Raw genomic sequence first — 12,522 nt, 5'->3', positions numbered from 1 at the left:
AGAGAGTTCGGGCCAGGGCTAGTACCCTCAGCATTCTACCGCTCTTTCTTTTTTTTTTGAGATGGAGTCTCACTCTGTCACCCAGGCTCGAGTGCAGTGGCACGATCTCGGCTCACTGCAACCTCCGCCTCCTGGGTTCAAGCAATTCTCCTGCCTCAGCCTCCTGAGTAGCTGGGATTACAGGTGAATGCCACCATGCCCAGCTAATTTTTGTATTTTTAGTAGAGACGGGGTTTCACCATGTTGGTCAGGCTGGTCTTGAACTCCTGACCTTGTGATCCGCCCGCCTCAGCCTCCCAAAGTGCTGGGATTACAGGTGTGAGCCACCACGCCCAGCCTACTGTTCTTTCTTATATCTCTAGATCCCTTTAGTTTTTATATAATTCAGAAATTCCAGCTAAGTCACTGGCAAGTCAGATTTTTCTTTAACACCATATGGTAAAACATTGCTCTGCCACTTTTTATTATATGTTTATGGGGTACAATGTGATGTTTTGATATATAAAACACCTTTTGCTTTTTTGTGGAAAAAAACGTGAAAACACTTAAGTTCTATGCTTTTAGCAATTCTGAAATATACAATGCTATATTATTTATTACAGTCACCATTCTGTGCAACAGTGCTCTGTTACCTTGCTCCCAAAGTACCACAGGAAGGTAAGGAGACGTTTGATTTCAGACAGTGGTTCTTGATCAGCTACAAACCATAATCATATGAGAAGTGTTTTCAAATTACACGTTTGGGCCAGGTGCGGTGGCTTACACCTGTAATCCCAGCACTTTGGGAAGCTGAGGCGGGCGGATCACTTGAGATCAGGAGTTTGAGACCAGCCTGACCAACATGGTAAAACCCCGTCTCTACTAAAAATACAAAAATTAGCCAGGCGTTGTGGTGCACGCCTGTAGTCCCAGCTACTCGGGAGGCTGAGGCCTGAGAATTACCTGAACTCAGGAGGCAGAAGTTGCAGTGATTGGAGATGGCACTACTGCACTCCTGCCTAGGCGACACAGTGAGACTCTGTCTCAAAAACAAAACAAACAAACAAACAAACAAAAATTATACATTTGTTTCCAAGCGGGGGTTCTAAACCCTTAAGATTCATTCTACTATATTTCTCTTATCTCCCAGTTAAATAAAACACAAACACCTCATTTTCTATTTGTTATTATAGCCAGGACTAAGCAACATCATTTTTTTTAACTTATAAGGAAAATTAAGAGAAACTGAGAATGATAAGTCACATAAACTGGGAGGACAAGTCATTATGTTAGATAGTTTAATGCTGGGGAGATTCCACAGAAATTCTAGAATGAAGATTGTTCTAACTTTCATTCTTCAAAATATTCTCTCTTTTCCATCTCCTCTACTTTTCATTCTTCAGTTATTATGTCCCATTATAGCACAGTGGTTAGGAGTGTTGATTCTAGAGTCAGAGGCTGCTCAAGTTCATATTCTACTCTGCCAATAACTAGCCCTATGACCTTGGACAAGTCACTGAACTTATCTGTTCCCCGCTTTCTACATCCGTCAACGAGAATAAAAATGAAACCTACCTCATAGGGCTGTTAGGAGGACTAATAAGTTTATGTTTAGAGCAAAGCTAGAACACAGTAAGCACACTTTAACTGTAACTGTTATTATATTACAACTTCTTCAAAGCCCAGGCATCATTCCTACATTCATGCACCCTAGAAAGAAGCTTGCTTTGTTCTTCTACACTCTAGGGAGAGGTGGAAGACACTGTACCAGAGGTTCTATATATCTGGAAAAATAATGCTGACTAATCAAAGGTAAGAGTAGTTTCTACACAGCAAAATTGTAAAAAGAAATGTTGCTTATATAAAAAATATATAGCACAAAATTTATAAAGTTCTCGTATCATTTCTGAAACTGACTTCTAATATTCAAGTATAAAAAGGATTTTTAAAAAATGGTATATATTTTTTGTTTTGTTGGTTTTTGTTTTGTTTTTTTGAGTCAGGGTCTCACTCGGTCACCCAGGCTGGAGTGCAGTGGCTCGATCATGGCTCCTGCAGCTTTGACCTCCCGGGCTCAAGTGATCTTCCTACCTCATCCTCCGAAGTAGCTGGGACTACAGGCATGTGCCACAACACCCAGCTAATTTTTGTAATTTTTGTAGAGATAGGGTTTCATCATGTTGCCCAAGCTGGTCTCAAACTCCTGGTCTCAAGCAATCCGTCCACCTCAGCATCCAAAGTGCTGGAATTACAGGTGTGAGCCACAGTGTCCAGCTTTAATGGTATATTTTGAATGTTCAAATAATTTTTCCTCATTTGTAATTAATTTTAAAGCTAAATCCCCAAGTAAGGTTCATTTTTATCTTGTTACTCAAATGTTTATATTTTTGTAATAGAACTTAATGTACTAAGATGTGATTATGGAAATTGAAGGGTAAGGGCAAGAAATTATATGGAATAGTTGTGTCAGTTTCCCAAACTGGGTGATTTGTTATAATTACCTGAATAGTTAATAAAAATAGACTTCTGGACCCCATCTCACACCTACTTACATAGAATTACCAGGGGAAGGGCATAAAACTGAACCAGAATTTTTCTGACATCAATAACTAGTTTGACTTCTACATGTACCTGGTTAAGTATGAGGTTCACTGTTATACCCACTGTTGAAGACTATTTGTAGATCCTATATTTTAGAAGTTGGTGATATTTCTATGATCCAGTATCCACTGGACCAGTTCCTAAAACCCAATGGTCCTAGAATATTATGTTATAGCAACATCCCCTACACACTCAACTGAGCATCTAGAGAATAAATAGAAACAACAGCACCAAGACAGTGAATTAACTCTAGCACTTGTTAAATATTTAAATTATTATCCTTAGAGAAATGACATACTGCCTCAAAATATAATTATTTTCAAAGTTATATAAACATAAATTTTGCTTAACAATGAATACACCATGAAAAAACAACTGCTCTAAAATAAAATGACCAAAAAAACCCAACAACATCCAAGTCCATAAAGTGGCACAACAAATACCTCCTTCTCATTCAACAGAACTATTAACAACACAAACAACAGATGAATGGATAAAGAAAATGCGGAACAGACATACAATGGAGTATTATTGAGCCTTAAAAAGAGGAAATTCTGACACATGCTACAAATGGATAGACCTTAAAGACATCATGATGAATCACAAAAGGACAAATACTGTATGACTCCATTTCTGTGAGGTACTTAGAGCAGTCACAATCATGCAGACAGAAAGTAGAATGGTGGTTGCCAGGAGGTGGAGATGGGGGAATGGAGAATATTGTTTAGTGAACATGGAATTTCAGTTTGGAAAGATGAATAAAGTTCTAGAGATGAATGGTAGTGATGGTTGCAAGACAAAGTGATTGTACTTAGTGCCACTAAACTGTACACTTAAAATGGTAAATTGTATATTGTGTGTATTTTATCATAGTAAAAAAATTGCTGAAGGTAAAAGAAGAGATAATTGCAGGAAAAGATGAAGGTGATGGGTTCTTTCAAACAACTGGAGAGGTTAGCCTTCGATAAGAGCAAGGGAATTTCAGAGGAAAGATAAACAATATCCAAGAGAAGCAGATTAAGTAGGTTGATTTGGTGAGAGAAGGGAGATGTTCCTAATCTCTCTTTGAACTAGGGAGCAAGATCCACAGCTGAGTGAATGGAAATAGCAGGAAAGGGAGGGAAAAGGGAGAAGGTAGGGGGCAAGGAGGGAGGGAATAAAGGAATTAAGATGATTTTAGAGGCTGGGAAATCAGACATACCAGGAAGGGGGATTAAGTGCCTGTTTTAGATCTTATCGTGAATAGAAACTAGGAACAGTTAGCACAATTTTGTGTTTTTCTCTCACGATGTACAAGTGATTGGGAATAAGTACAGAATAGGTGGATAGTTGGGTTTAATCAGGGTTGTGGTTTTGCTAGGCAAGTATGACAGAAAAAAGGAAGTTAAGAATGTTTGTAAGGGACTAATTACAGTAGATCTTATAGTTAAGTTTATTTTTCTTTCTTTTTTTTTTTTTAAATGAGACAGCATCTTGCTCTGCCACCAACCCAGGACGGAGTTCAGTGGCGCAATCTTGGCTCACCACAACTTCTGGCCCCTGGGCTCAAGCAATCCTCCTGCCTCAGCCCCGAGTAGCTGGGACTAAAGGTGTGCACCACCATTCCTGGATAATTGTTTTTGTGTTTTTTATAGAGACGGCATCTTGCTATGTCGCCCAGGCTGGTCTCAAACTACTGAACTCAAGCGATCTGCCCACCTGGACCTCCAAAAGTGGAGCCACCACACCTGGCCAGTTAAGTTCCTTTTTTTTTTTTGAGACAGAGTCTTTGTCGCCCAGGCTGGAGTGCAGTGGCACATTCTTGGCTCACTGTAACCTCCACCTCGTGGGTTCAAGCCATTCTCCTGCCTCAGTCTCCCAAGTAGCTGGGATTATAGGCTCAAGTCACCACACTGAGCTAATTTTTGTGTTTTTAGTAGAAACAAGGTTCCGCCATGTTGGTCTCTTATAAGGAAGAAACTAAAGTTCTTTTTAAGGGGTGATGGTGAAAATATGACAGATGATTTAATTGATAGTTTAAGACATCATATGGCTAGCATGGCAGTTCTAGAATAAATGAGCCGGGATGATAGTGTGTGGAGGTAAAAGTGTAGGATTCTTGAAATTAATGTGGTAGAGGTGATGCAGTTACTGGCTCATATGGTTGGTGCACAAATGACAGAAGGTAAGAACTGTGGAAAACTGAAAACCATGGTATAAAGAAGCCAAACTGTGAGGTGCAAACAAGCTGCCTCTTTTCTCTTCTTTTTTTTTTTTTTTTTTTTGAGACGGAGTCTCGCTCTGTCGCCCAGGCTGGAGTGCAGTGGCGCGATCTCAGCTCACCGCAAGCTCCACCTCCCGGGTTCACACCATTCTCCTGCCTCAGCCTCCTGAGTAGCTGGGACCACAGGCGCCCGCCAACACGCCCGGTTAATAATTTTGTATTTTTAGTAGAGACGGGGTTTCACCGTGTTAGCCAGGATGGTCTCGATCTCCTGACCTCGTGATCTGCCCGCCTCGGCCTCCCAAAGTGCTGGGATTACAGGCGTGAGCGACCGTGCCAGGCGCAAGCTTCCTCTTTTCTATAAGAGGAGTGGGGTTAATGACTAAGTCATTTCATAACCATTTGGTAATTAACACCAAATCTCTTGGATTTTATTTATTTCGCTTATGCTTCCTATTCTGTATATTGTACGTCTGACTGAAGAATATGGTGCTTTTCATCTTTACCATTAAGTCTCCTCTATGTAGCACAGTGCCTGATATACAACATGAGTTTGGTACATATTGTTGAATAAATAATGAATGCATAAGAACAAATCAGTGCACAAGTTTCAGGAAAAAACTATTTGGAAAGGAAATTTTAATCTTAAACCAAATAATTTCAAAATGTAACAGCTGATGGTAAGAACCAAAAAGAGGGCAAAGCATGCCCATACGCTAATCAGCATGTGAAAAAAAAAAAACAACTTATGAGTAATTCATTAAAAAGAAAGCAAACTTTACATACCTTATAGTTTGCTCTCCTGATTCCTGCATCTTGGCTTTTTTCACCTGCAAAAATAAATATACAAAGGTATCAATGTACTTGATCTGTTTTTTAAATCATTTAGCTACTCAAACAACAGGCTATTAACTATTACAGGATAACTGTTTAATTTTGTTTAGTTTATATTTAATTAACCCTTGTTATATTTTAGAGCTAGAAATGAAGTTTGTTTTTTAAATGGAGCTCTTCTTTTTAATGAAAAAAGTGTTCTTCTGATTAAAAAAAAACTGTTTACCAGAATTTTTACTCAAGGTAGACAGAATGTTTACTAGGATAAAGTATCCAAGCTTTGATACAAACTAGTTGGTTTTATACTGTAACAGGCAAATTATATTTAAACAAACAGTAAAGATGGGAATCTAAGTATCATCTACTCATTTATTTAACAAAAATGGCTTTATACTTAAGTTAGTTTAGTGTCAAAAATTAATATGAATTCTTATCAGGTTACCAGTAATTTAGAAAATATTGTTAACCCTGTATTTTTTCTTTTCATATTTCACATTTTCTATTTCCTTCTGGGGAGAAGGCACTTCCATTGAAACAGTGTAAGAATCCACAAATGAAAGATAATGGCTAATACTAATGGATTTTTCTGTTTTCATATTACAGAGAATCTGATTTTAGAACTCTCTGGTTAGAACTGGTTGTAGTAGAAACATGTCTAATATGCTTAGCCATTCAAATTATGAATATTTAAAAGTATTTCAAGCTAATAGAAGAAGGCAGAAACTCTCCTAGATAATTTGAAGCAAGCGTATCAGGTGGAATCATAGATATTTAATATTACATTGACTATTTCAGACAAGGTAAATAATACAGGCAAGCCCCATAAAATTTGTCGTGGCCATATACTCCTCATGAGAATACACAACCATGACCAGACATTCTTGGTTCCTTGCTTATGGCATGTCAAAATGTGTTCCATTCAATGTTCTCTTAATTTTCATAGGTACCAAAAAAGAGAAAATAAAGAAACAAAGGCAATTTAAAAAAAATTTCTAAATTTAAAACAAAAATTACATTAAAGCATTTGAAGCAAAAACAAAAAACAAAACCTTGAGGTGGGCAAATCCTGATTAAGCATGACATTAAATCCAAAAGCCATAAAGGAGAAAATAGATATGATTACACAAAAATTTTAAACTTCTATATGATAAAAGACACCATAAAACAACCAGGAGGTTGAGGGATTCCAGGATAGTATGCAGACTGTGACAAAAAAATCTAACTGTATTACCAATGTATACGACTATCTCACTGAAAGAGGTGAGGGAAATATGATCTGACCTAGATAATATAGGAAAACAGTGTTTTGCCTGGAAACTATAAGGCTAAAGACAAGAAAAATTCAACTATCTAGTTTATCTGCCTGCCATAATTTCACAAATGACAAAATATAGCCTTTTTTTATAAAATGTTCCGCCCTTCCTACCTAAAGATGATAGTAGTTACATATGGTCAGATAATAATATATTCTTCCAATAGTGGAGATGAATTTATGCTTAGCTCATCCAAAGACTCTTTGCTATCAAAGAAATGTAATTATGAGCTGGTTGGCTGAGTAACCAAAACAGTCTATACTCTTCAAACAGTAATTTAAACAAAGAAAATTAGAGCACTGAGGAGTCTAACTTATCATAGTCTTCATTTTATTAGAGGTATAGAGCAACAAATTTAGCTAATCAACTCCAAAAGAAAAAAGGATTAAAAAAAAAAGGTCCTGGAGCAACATTTTTAAATTTACTTTTTATTTATTATTATTATTATTATTTTTTTTTTTTTTTTGAGACAGGGTCTTGTTCTGTCACCCAGGCTGGAGTGTCATGGCGTAATCTTGGCTCACTGAAACCTCTGTCTCCCGGGTTCAAGCAGTTCTTGTGCCTCAGCCTCTCGAGTAGCAGGGACCACAGGTGCACACCACCATGCCCAGCTAATTTTGCTATTTTTTCTATTTTTAGGAGACACTGGGTTTCACCACGTTGGCCAGGATGGTTTCGAACTCCTGGCCTCAAGTGATCCGCCCACCTTGGTCTCCCAAAGTGCTGGGATTACAGGCATGAGCCACTGCGCCTGGCCAAAAATTTATTTACTTTCAAGGAAGAACTATGCTTCTTTATGCTCCTTCATTTTTAATTTATTACCGTGCCAACCCAGTGCAGAGTACATATTCATAAATAGAAAGGGAGAAAATGTATCTAAAGTCATATCTACCAAGCAGAAAAGTCTGGGGAAGGAAAAGGTGTTACAATGTTTTTTTTGTTTTGTTTTGTTTTTAACCTCATATGGCCCATTGTTTGTCTTGATTTGAGCAATTATGCCCCCCTCTAAGGCAGGGATAGGAAGCATGTACTAACTAGGCAGTAGAGGCAGGTAAATTAACTAAAGAAGACAGACAGATTTTACTCAATTATAGAAGTATCAGTTCAAACAATACAAGCTAGAAACTGACAGAAAATGATTCCTGGTTGTTAAGAGAAATAGCAAAGATTGAGCAACAATTTTCTGGAGAGTTTACAGAGTAACATAGTACTTGCAATAATGAATACTGAAAACTACACAGCAAAGTAAGCAAAGATTCAAGTAGCAACCAGTCCTATAGAGAACAATTTTCATTAACAAAACCAGTATAGATTATACAAGCAGCTGGTATCCAAGGAATTGGGGCCATACCAGGACAGTAGTAGGACAGTAATATAAGCTGCCAGGAAGTAAGAAAGCAATAAAGCTGAAAAAGTTCCGTTAGGGTTAAAAGTGAAAAAATCAGAATCTCTTTTTGCATGACATAATTTTGTATACAGAAATCCTAACGAATCCATTAAGAAACCACTAGAACTGATAAACAAGTTCAGCAAGGCAGCAAAATACAAGACAAACATACAAAAATCAATTATATTTCTATATACTTGCAGTGAACAATTCAAAAATGAAAAAAAGAATCCATTCACAATAGCATCAAAAGGAATAAAATACTTAAGAATATGGTCGGGTCCAGTGGCTCACGCTTCTAATCCCAGCACTTTGGGAGGCCAAGGCAGGTGGATCACCTGAGGTCAGGAGTCCGAGACCAGGCTGGCCAACATGGTGAAACCCCATCTCTACTAAAATACAAAAATTAGCTGTGTGTGGTGGTGCACGCCTATAATCTCAGCTACTCAGGAGGCTGAGGCAGGAGAATCGCCTGAACCTGGGAGGTGGAGGTTGCAGTGAGCTGAGATTGCACCACTGCACTCCAGCCTGGGTGACAAGGCAAGACTAAAACAAACAAACAAAAAAACTTAGGAATAAACCTAACAGAAGAAGAAGTACAATACACGTTAAAAGAAATTTAAGAAGAGCTAAATATGCAAAGACACCCCACATCCAGGGAAAGAAGAATTCATCTTGTAAAGATGGTAATACTCCCCAAATTGGTCTACAGTCAATCCAATCAAAATCCCAGCTGGCTGCATTGAAGAAATTCACAAATTGATCTTAAATTTCATATGGAAATGAAAGTGACCCAGAATAGCTAAAACAATCTTGAAAAAAAAAAAAGAACAAAGTTAGGGGACTCACATTTTTCCATTTCTTTTTTATTTTTATTTTTTAAGACAGAGGCTCACTCTGTCACCCAGGCTGGAGTGCAGTGGTGCGATCTCGGCTCACTGCAACCTCTACCTCCTGGGTTCAAGCATTTCTCACGCCTTGGCCTCCCGAGTAGCTGGGACTACAGGTGCGTGCCACCATGCCTGGCTAATTTTTTTGTATGTTTAACGGAGATGGGGTTTCACCATGTTGGCCAGGCTGGTCTCAGATCTCAGGTGATCTGCCCACCTCGGCCTCCCAAATTGCTGGGATTACAGGCATGAGCCACTGCACCTGGCCCCATTTTTCAATTTCAAAACTTACTATAAAGCTAGAGTAATCAAGACCGTGTGGTACTGGCATAAGGATGGATATATGGATCACTGGAACAGAATTGAGATTCCTGAAATAGACCTCTACATTTGTTGGGTCAACTGATTTTCAAGAAGGGTACCACATTTACAGTCAAATTATTTTCAGCAAAAGTGCCATGATGATTCAACGAAGGAAGAATAGTCTTTTCAACAAATAAAGCTGAACTCGTACCTCAAGCCATATGCAAAAATTAACTGAAAATGGATCAAAGCACTAAATGTAAAAGCTAAAGCTATAAAATTCTTAGGAGAATATGTATGCTCTCATCACTTGTAAAAATATAGGCCGGAGGCAGTGGCTCACACCTGTAATCCCAACACTTTGGGAGGCTGAGGCAGGTGGATCACGAGGTCAGGAGTTCAAGACCAGCCTGGCCAAGATGGTGAAACCCCATCTCTACTAAAAATACAAAAATTAGCCAGGTGTGGTGGCGGGCGCCTGTAATCCCAGCTACTTGGGAGGCTGAGGCAGGGAACTGCCTGAACCCGGGAGGTGGAGGTTGCAGTGAGCCGAGATAGTGACACTGCACTCCAGCCTGGGCAACAGAGTGAGGATTGCTTAAGGTCAGGAGTCTGAGACCAGCTGGGCAACAGAGTAAGACCCCATCTCGACAAAAAATTTAAAAAACAATTGGGTGTGGTGGCTCACACCTGTAATCCTAGATACTCAGGAGGGTGAGATGGGAGGATTGTTTGAGCCCAGGAGTTCAAGGATGCAGTGAGCCACGACTGTGCCACTGTACTCCAGTCTGGGTGACAAAATGAGACCCCGTCTCAAAAAAAAAAAAAAAACAGAAAAAGAAAAAAGGAAGATGTCTTAAAATTTATTCTGGTAATGGTTACAAAACCATTTTAGAATAGACTAAAAACTACTGCACTGTATACGCTAAAAGGGTGAATTGTAGGATATGTAAATTACATGTCAATAAAGCTGGTATCTTAAAAAATGACATAATCCTATGGGCATATAATGGCTAATGATAACACAAAAAGAAAGAAGCACTGACAAATTCATAAATCAGCATTCTATTTTTGCTTCTGCTACAATGTATAATCACACTTTAAATATAACACAGCAAGGAAACAAAAAACCCAGTATACAAATTCAGAATATCCAGGCTCAAGGCTAAGTTCTGAGAGTTAATTCACTGCGTGTCTTTTCTGTATCTGTTTCTTCACCTGTAAAAAAAAAGATACAACTACCTACTTCACAGGGCTCATGTTTCAACAGCAGGAAACAGCAGCATTAACAGTACAAGGATGCTGGCTGAATAAACTTAAGGATGTGCACTGTTAACATAATATGTAAAGATGAAATTTAAACAGGAAAAGAGTGAACTGCTTATGAAAAACAAAGCGCTATGTAATTGTTAAATTTTAGTGTTATTACCATAGACAGCAAGAACAAAGTTGAATCCCAGAAATTTCAAGACAGGCTTAAGAAATAGGACTCTCTAGTTAAGAAAATTGTATTAAGCATCTCAAATGTCATTCTGAAATTACTCTGTGATGACTTACAAGTAATGGCTATGAAGGTTTAAACAAGAGGCAAAAGCATGCTAGTGCTAGGTAAATTGTAATCTTGGCAATAATAAATATAATGGTAGGGTAAAAGTCGTCATGGAGACTATAAAAAGGATGTTTATGTCAAGATTTATCCAACACTGTCCAACAAACAGAAGGACACTGTTCTGTTTACTAAAAAGTCATATTCCATATGCTAGAGGGGTAAAGGGTTTGATCATAACCTAGATGAAATTTCACACAAAAAACAATTTAATGCCATTTTCATTGACTGTGCTTACTAATAGCTATCTAATTATTAATTTGACTTCAACAACTTAACATAAGGAAAGCAGGACCTAGAGAGGGAGGTAAGCATTCCAAATTATTAGAGAGGTAAATATTTATGGCAGAGACAACTTCCTGTTCTACCACTGCATGTTAGGTGTGACTTCTGATGGAGGCAAAAAAATCTTTTTGTCTTCTCTATCAAGAAGAGTAATCTACAAAATGTAAACAATAGCATACCTAAATTTTTCAAGAGTTTATTCCCATATTTATAAGCAAGCACCTCAATTATTTTAAATAAGTTCTAACCCTCCAGATTCACAGAAGCTTTATCCCATAGACCTGTAACTTAACAAACATGATTGCTAAACCAGTGTTTATCATCTCTGAAAAATCAGAGAATAAGAGAGGTGCTTGAAACAGAATATAAAGAAATGAGGACAAGGTGGGGGAGCTGCTTGAGCCCAGGAGTTCGAGACCAGCCTGGGTAACAGGGCAAAACCCCGTGTCTACTGAAAATACAAAAAAATTAGTTGGGTGTGCTGGTAGTCTCAGCTACTTGGGAGGCTGAGGTGGGAGGATTGCTTCAGCCTGGGAGGCGGAGGCTGCAGTAAGCCAAGATGGCACCACTGCACTACAGCCTGGGCGACAGGGTGAAACCCTGTCTCAAACAAAACAAAAAGAAATGTTTCACTACTTGGTTTGTTTGTTTGTTTGTTTTAATTTAAAGGTGATGGTAGAGAGGAATTAGATGCTGGAAACTATAAACTAGTGCTAACTTAATGCTGATTGATGACAGTGTTCTAAAACAGATTATTGAACAGACCTTTGTAGACACCTAGAAAGGATATGACAATCACCTGGAGCTATTATATATTTTCTCTAAGAACACTCAACACCTTTATTGATAGCTTAAAAGATTTAGGCTATAAATAGGTAAAGTATATGACGGAAAGCTGGAAAGAATAAGATTTTTAATTAAGGTATCAAAGGGTGATGATGTTACTTCTTCAGGGACTCTCAGTGTGTAAACTGTAGTGTGAGGTATTTCTTATTCTCAATCCACTGCTGTTCTTTATACTCTATTCTCCAAGTAGAGGCTGTACAATAATCAGTCAAAAGGATCCCCTCATCTGTGGATAAGATTCTTGCATTTTTGGAAGGTGATTTATAGTAATATAA

General features: G+C 38.2%; 1 protein-coding gene across 11 annotated transcripts in view; it reads right to left on the bottom strand.

Moving 5' to 3' along the window:
- The window catches only part of EYA3 (EYA transcriptional coactivator and phosphatase 3), a 118,313-nt gene that overhangs the window by 72,462 nt on the left and 33,329 nt on the right, over positions 1-12,522 (bottom strand). For all 11 annotated transcript variants that reach the window (XM_016957323.4, XM_016957345.4, XM_054664672.2 and 8 more), the window contains one exon: positions 5,570-5,613. In XM_016957323.4, coding sequence (XP_016812812.1) covers positions 5,570-5,613 — 44 coding nt within the window. The remainder of the gene's footprint in view (positions 1-5,569; positions 5,614-12,522) is intronic.

This window comes from Pan troglodytes, chromosome 1 (assembly GCF_028858775.2).
Source record: "Pan troglodytes isolate AG18354 chromosome 1, NHGRI_mPanTro3-v2.0_pri, whole genome shotgun sequence".
NCBI classification, from domain to species: Eukaryota; Metazoa; Chordata; class Mammalia; order Primates; family Hominidae; genus Pan; species Pan troglodytes.
Note: the sequence above shows the minus strand (reverse complement) of the source record. Positions and strands in the feature narration are given on the sequence as shown.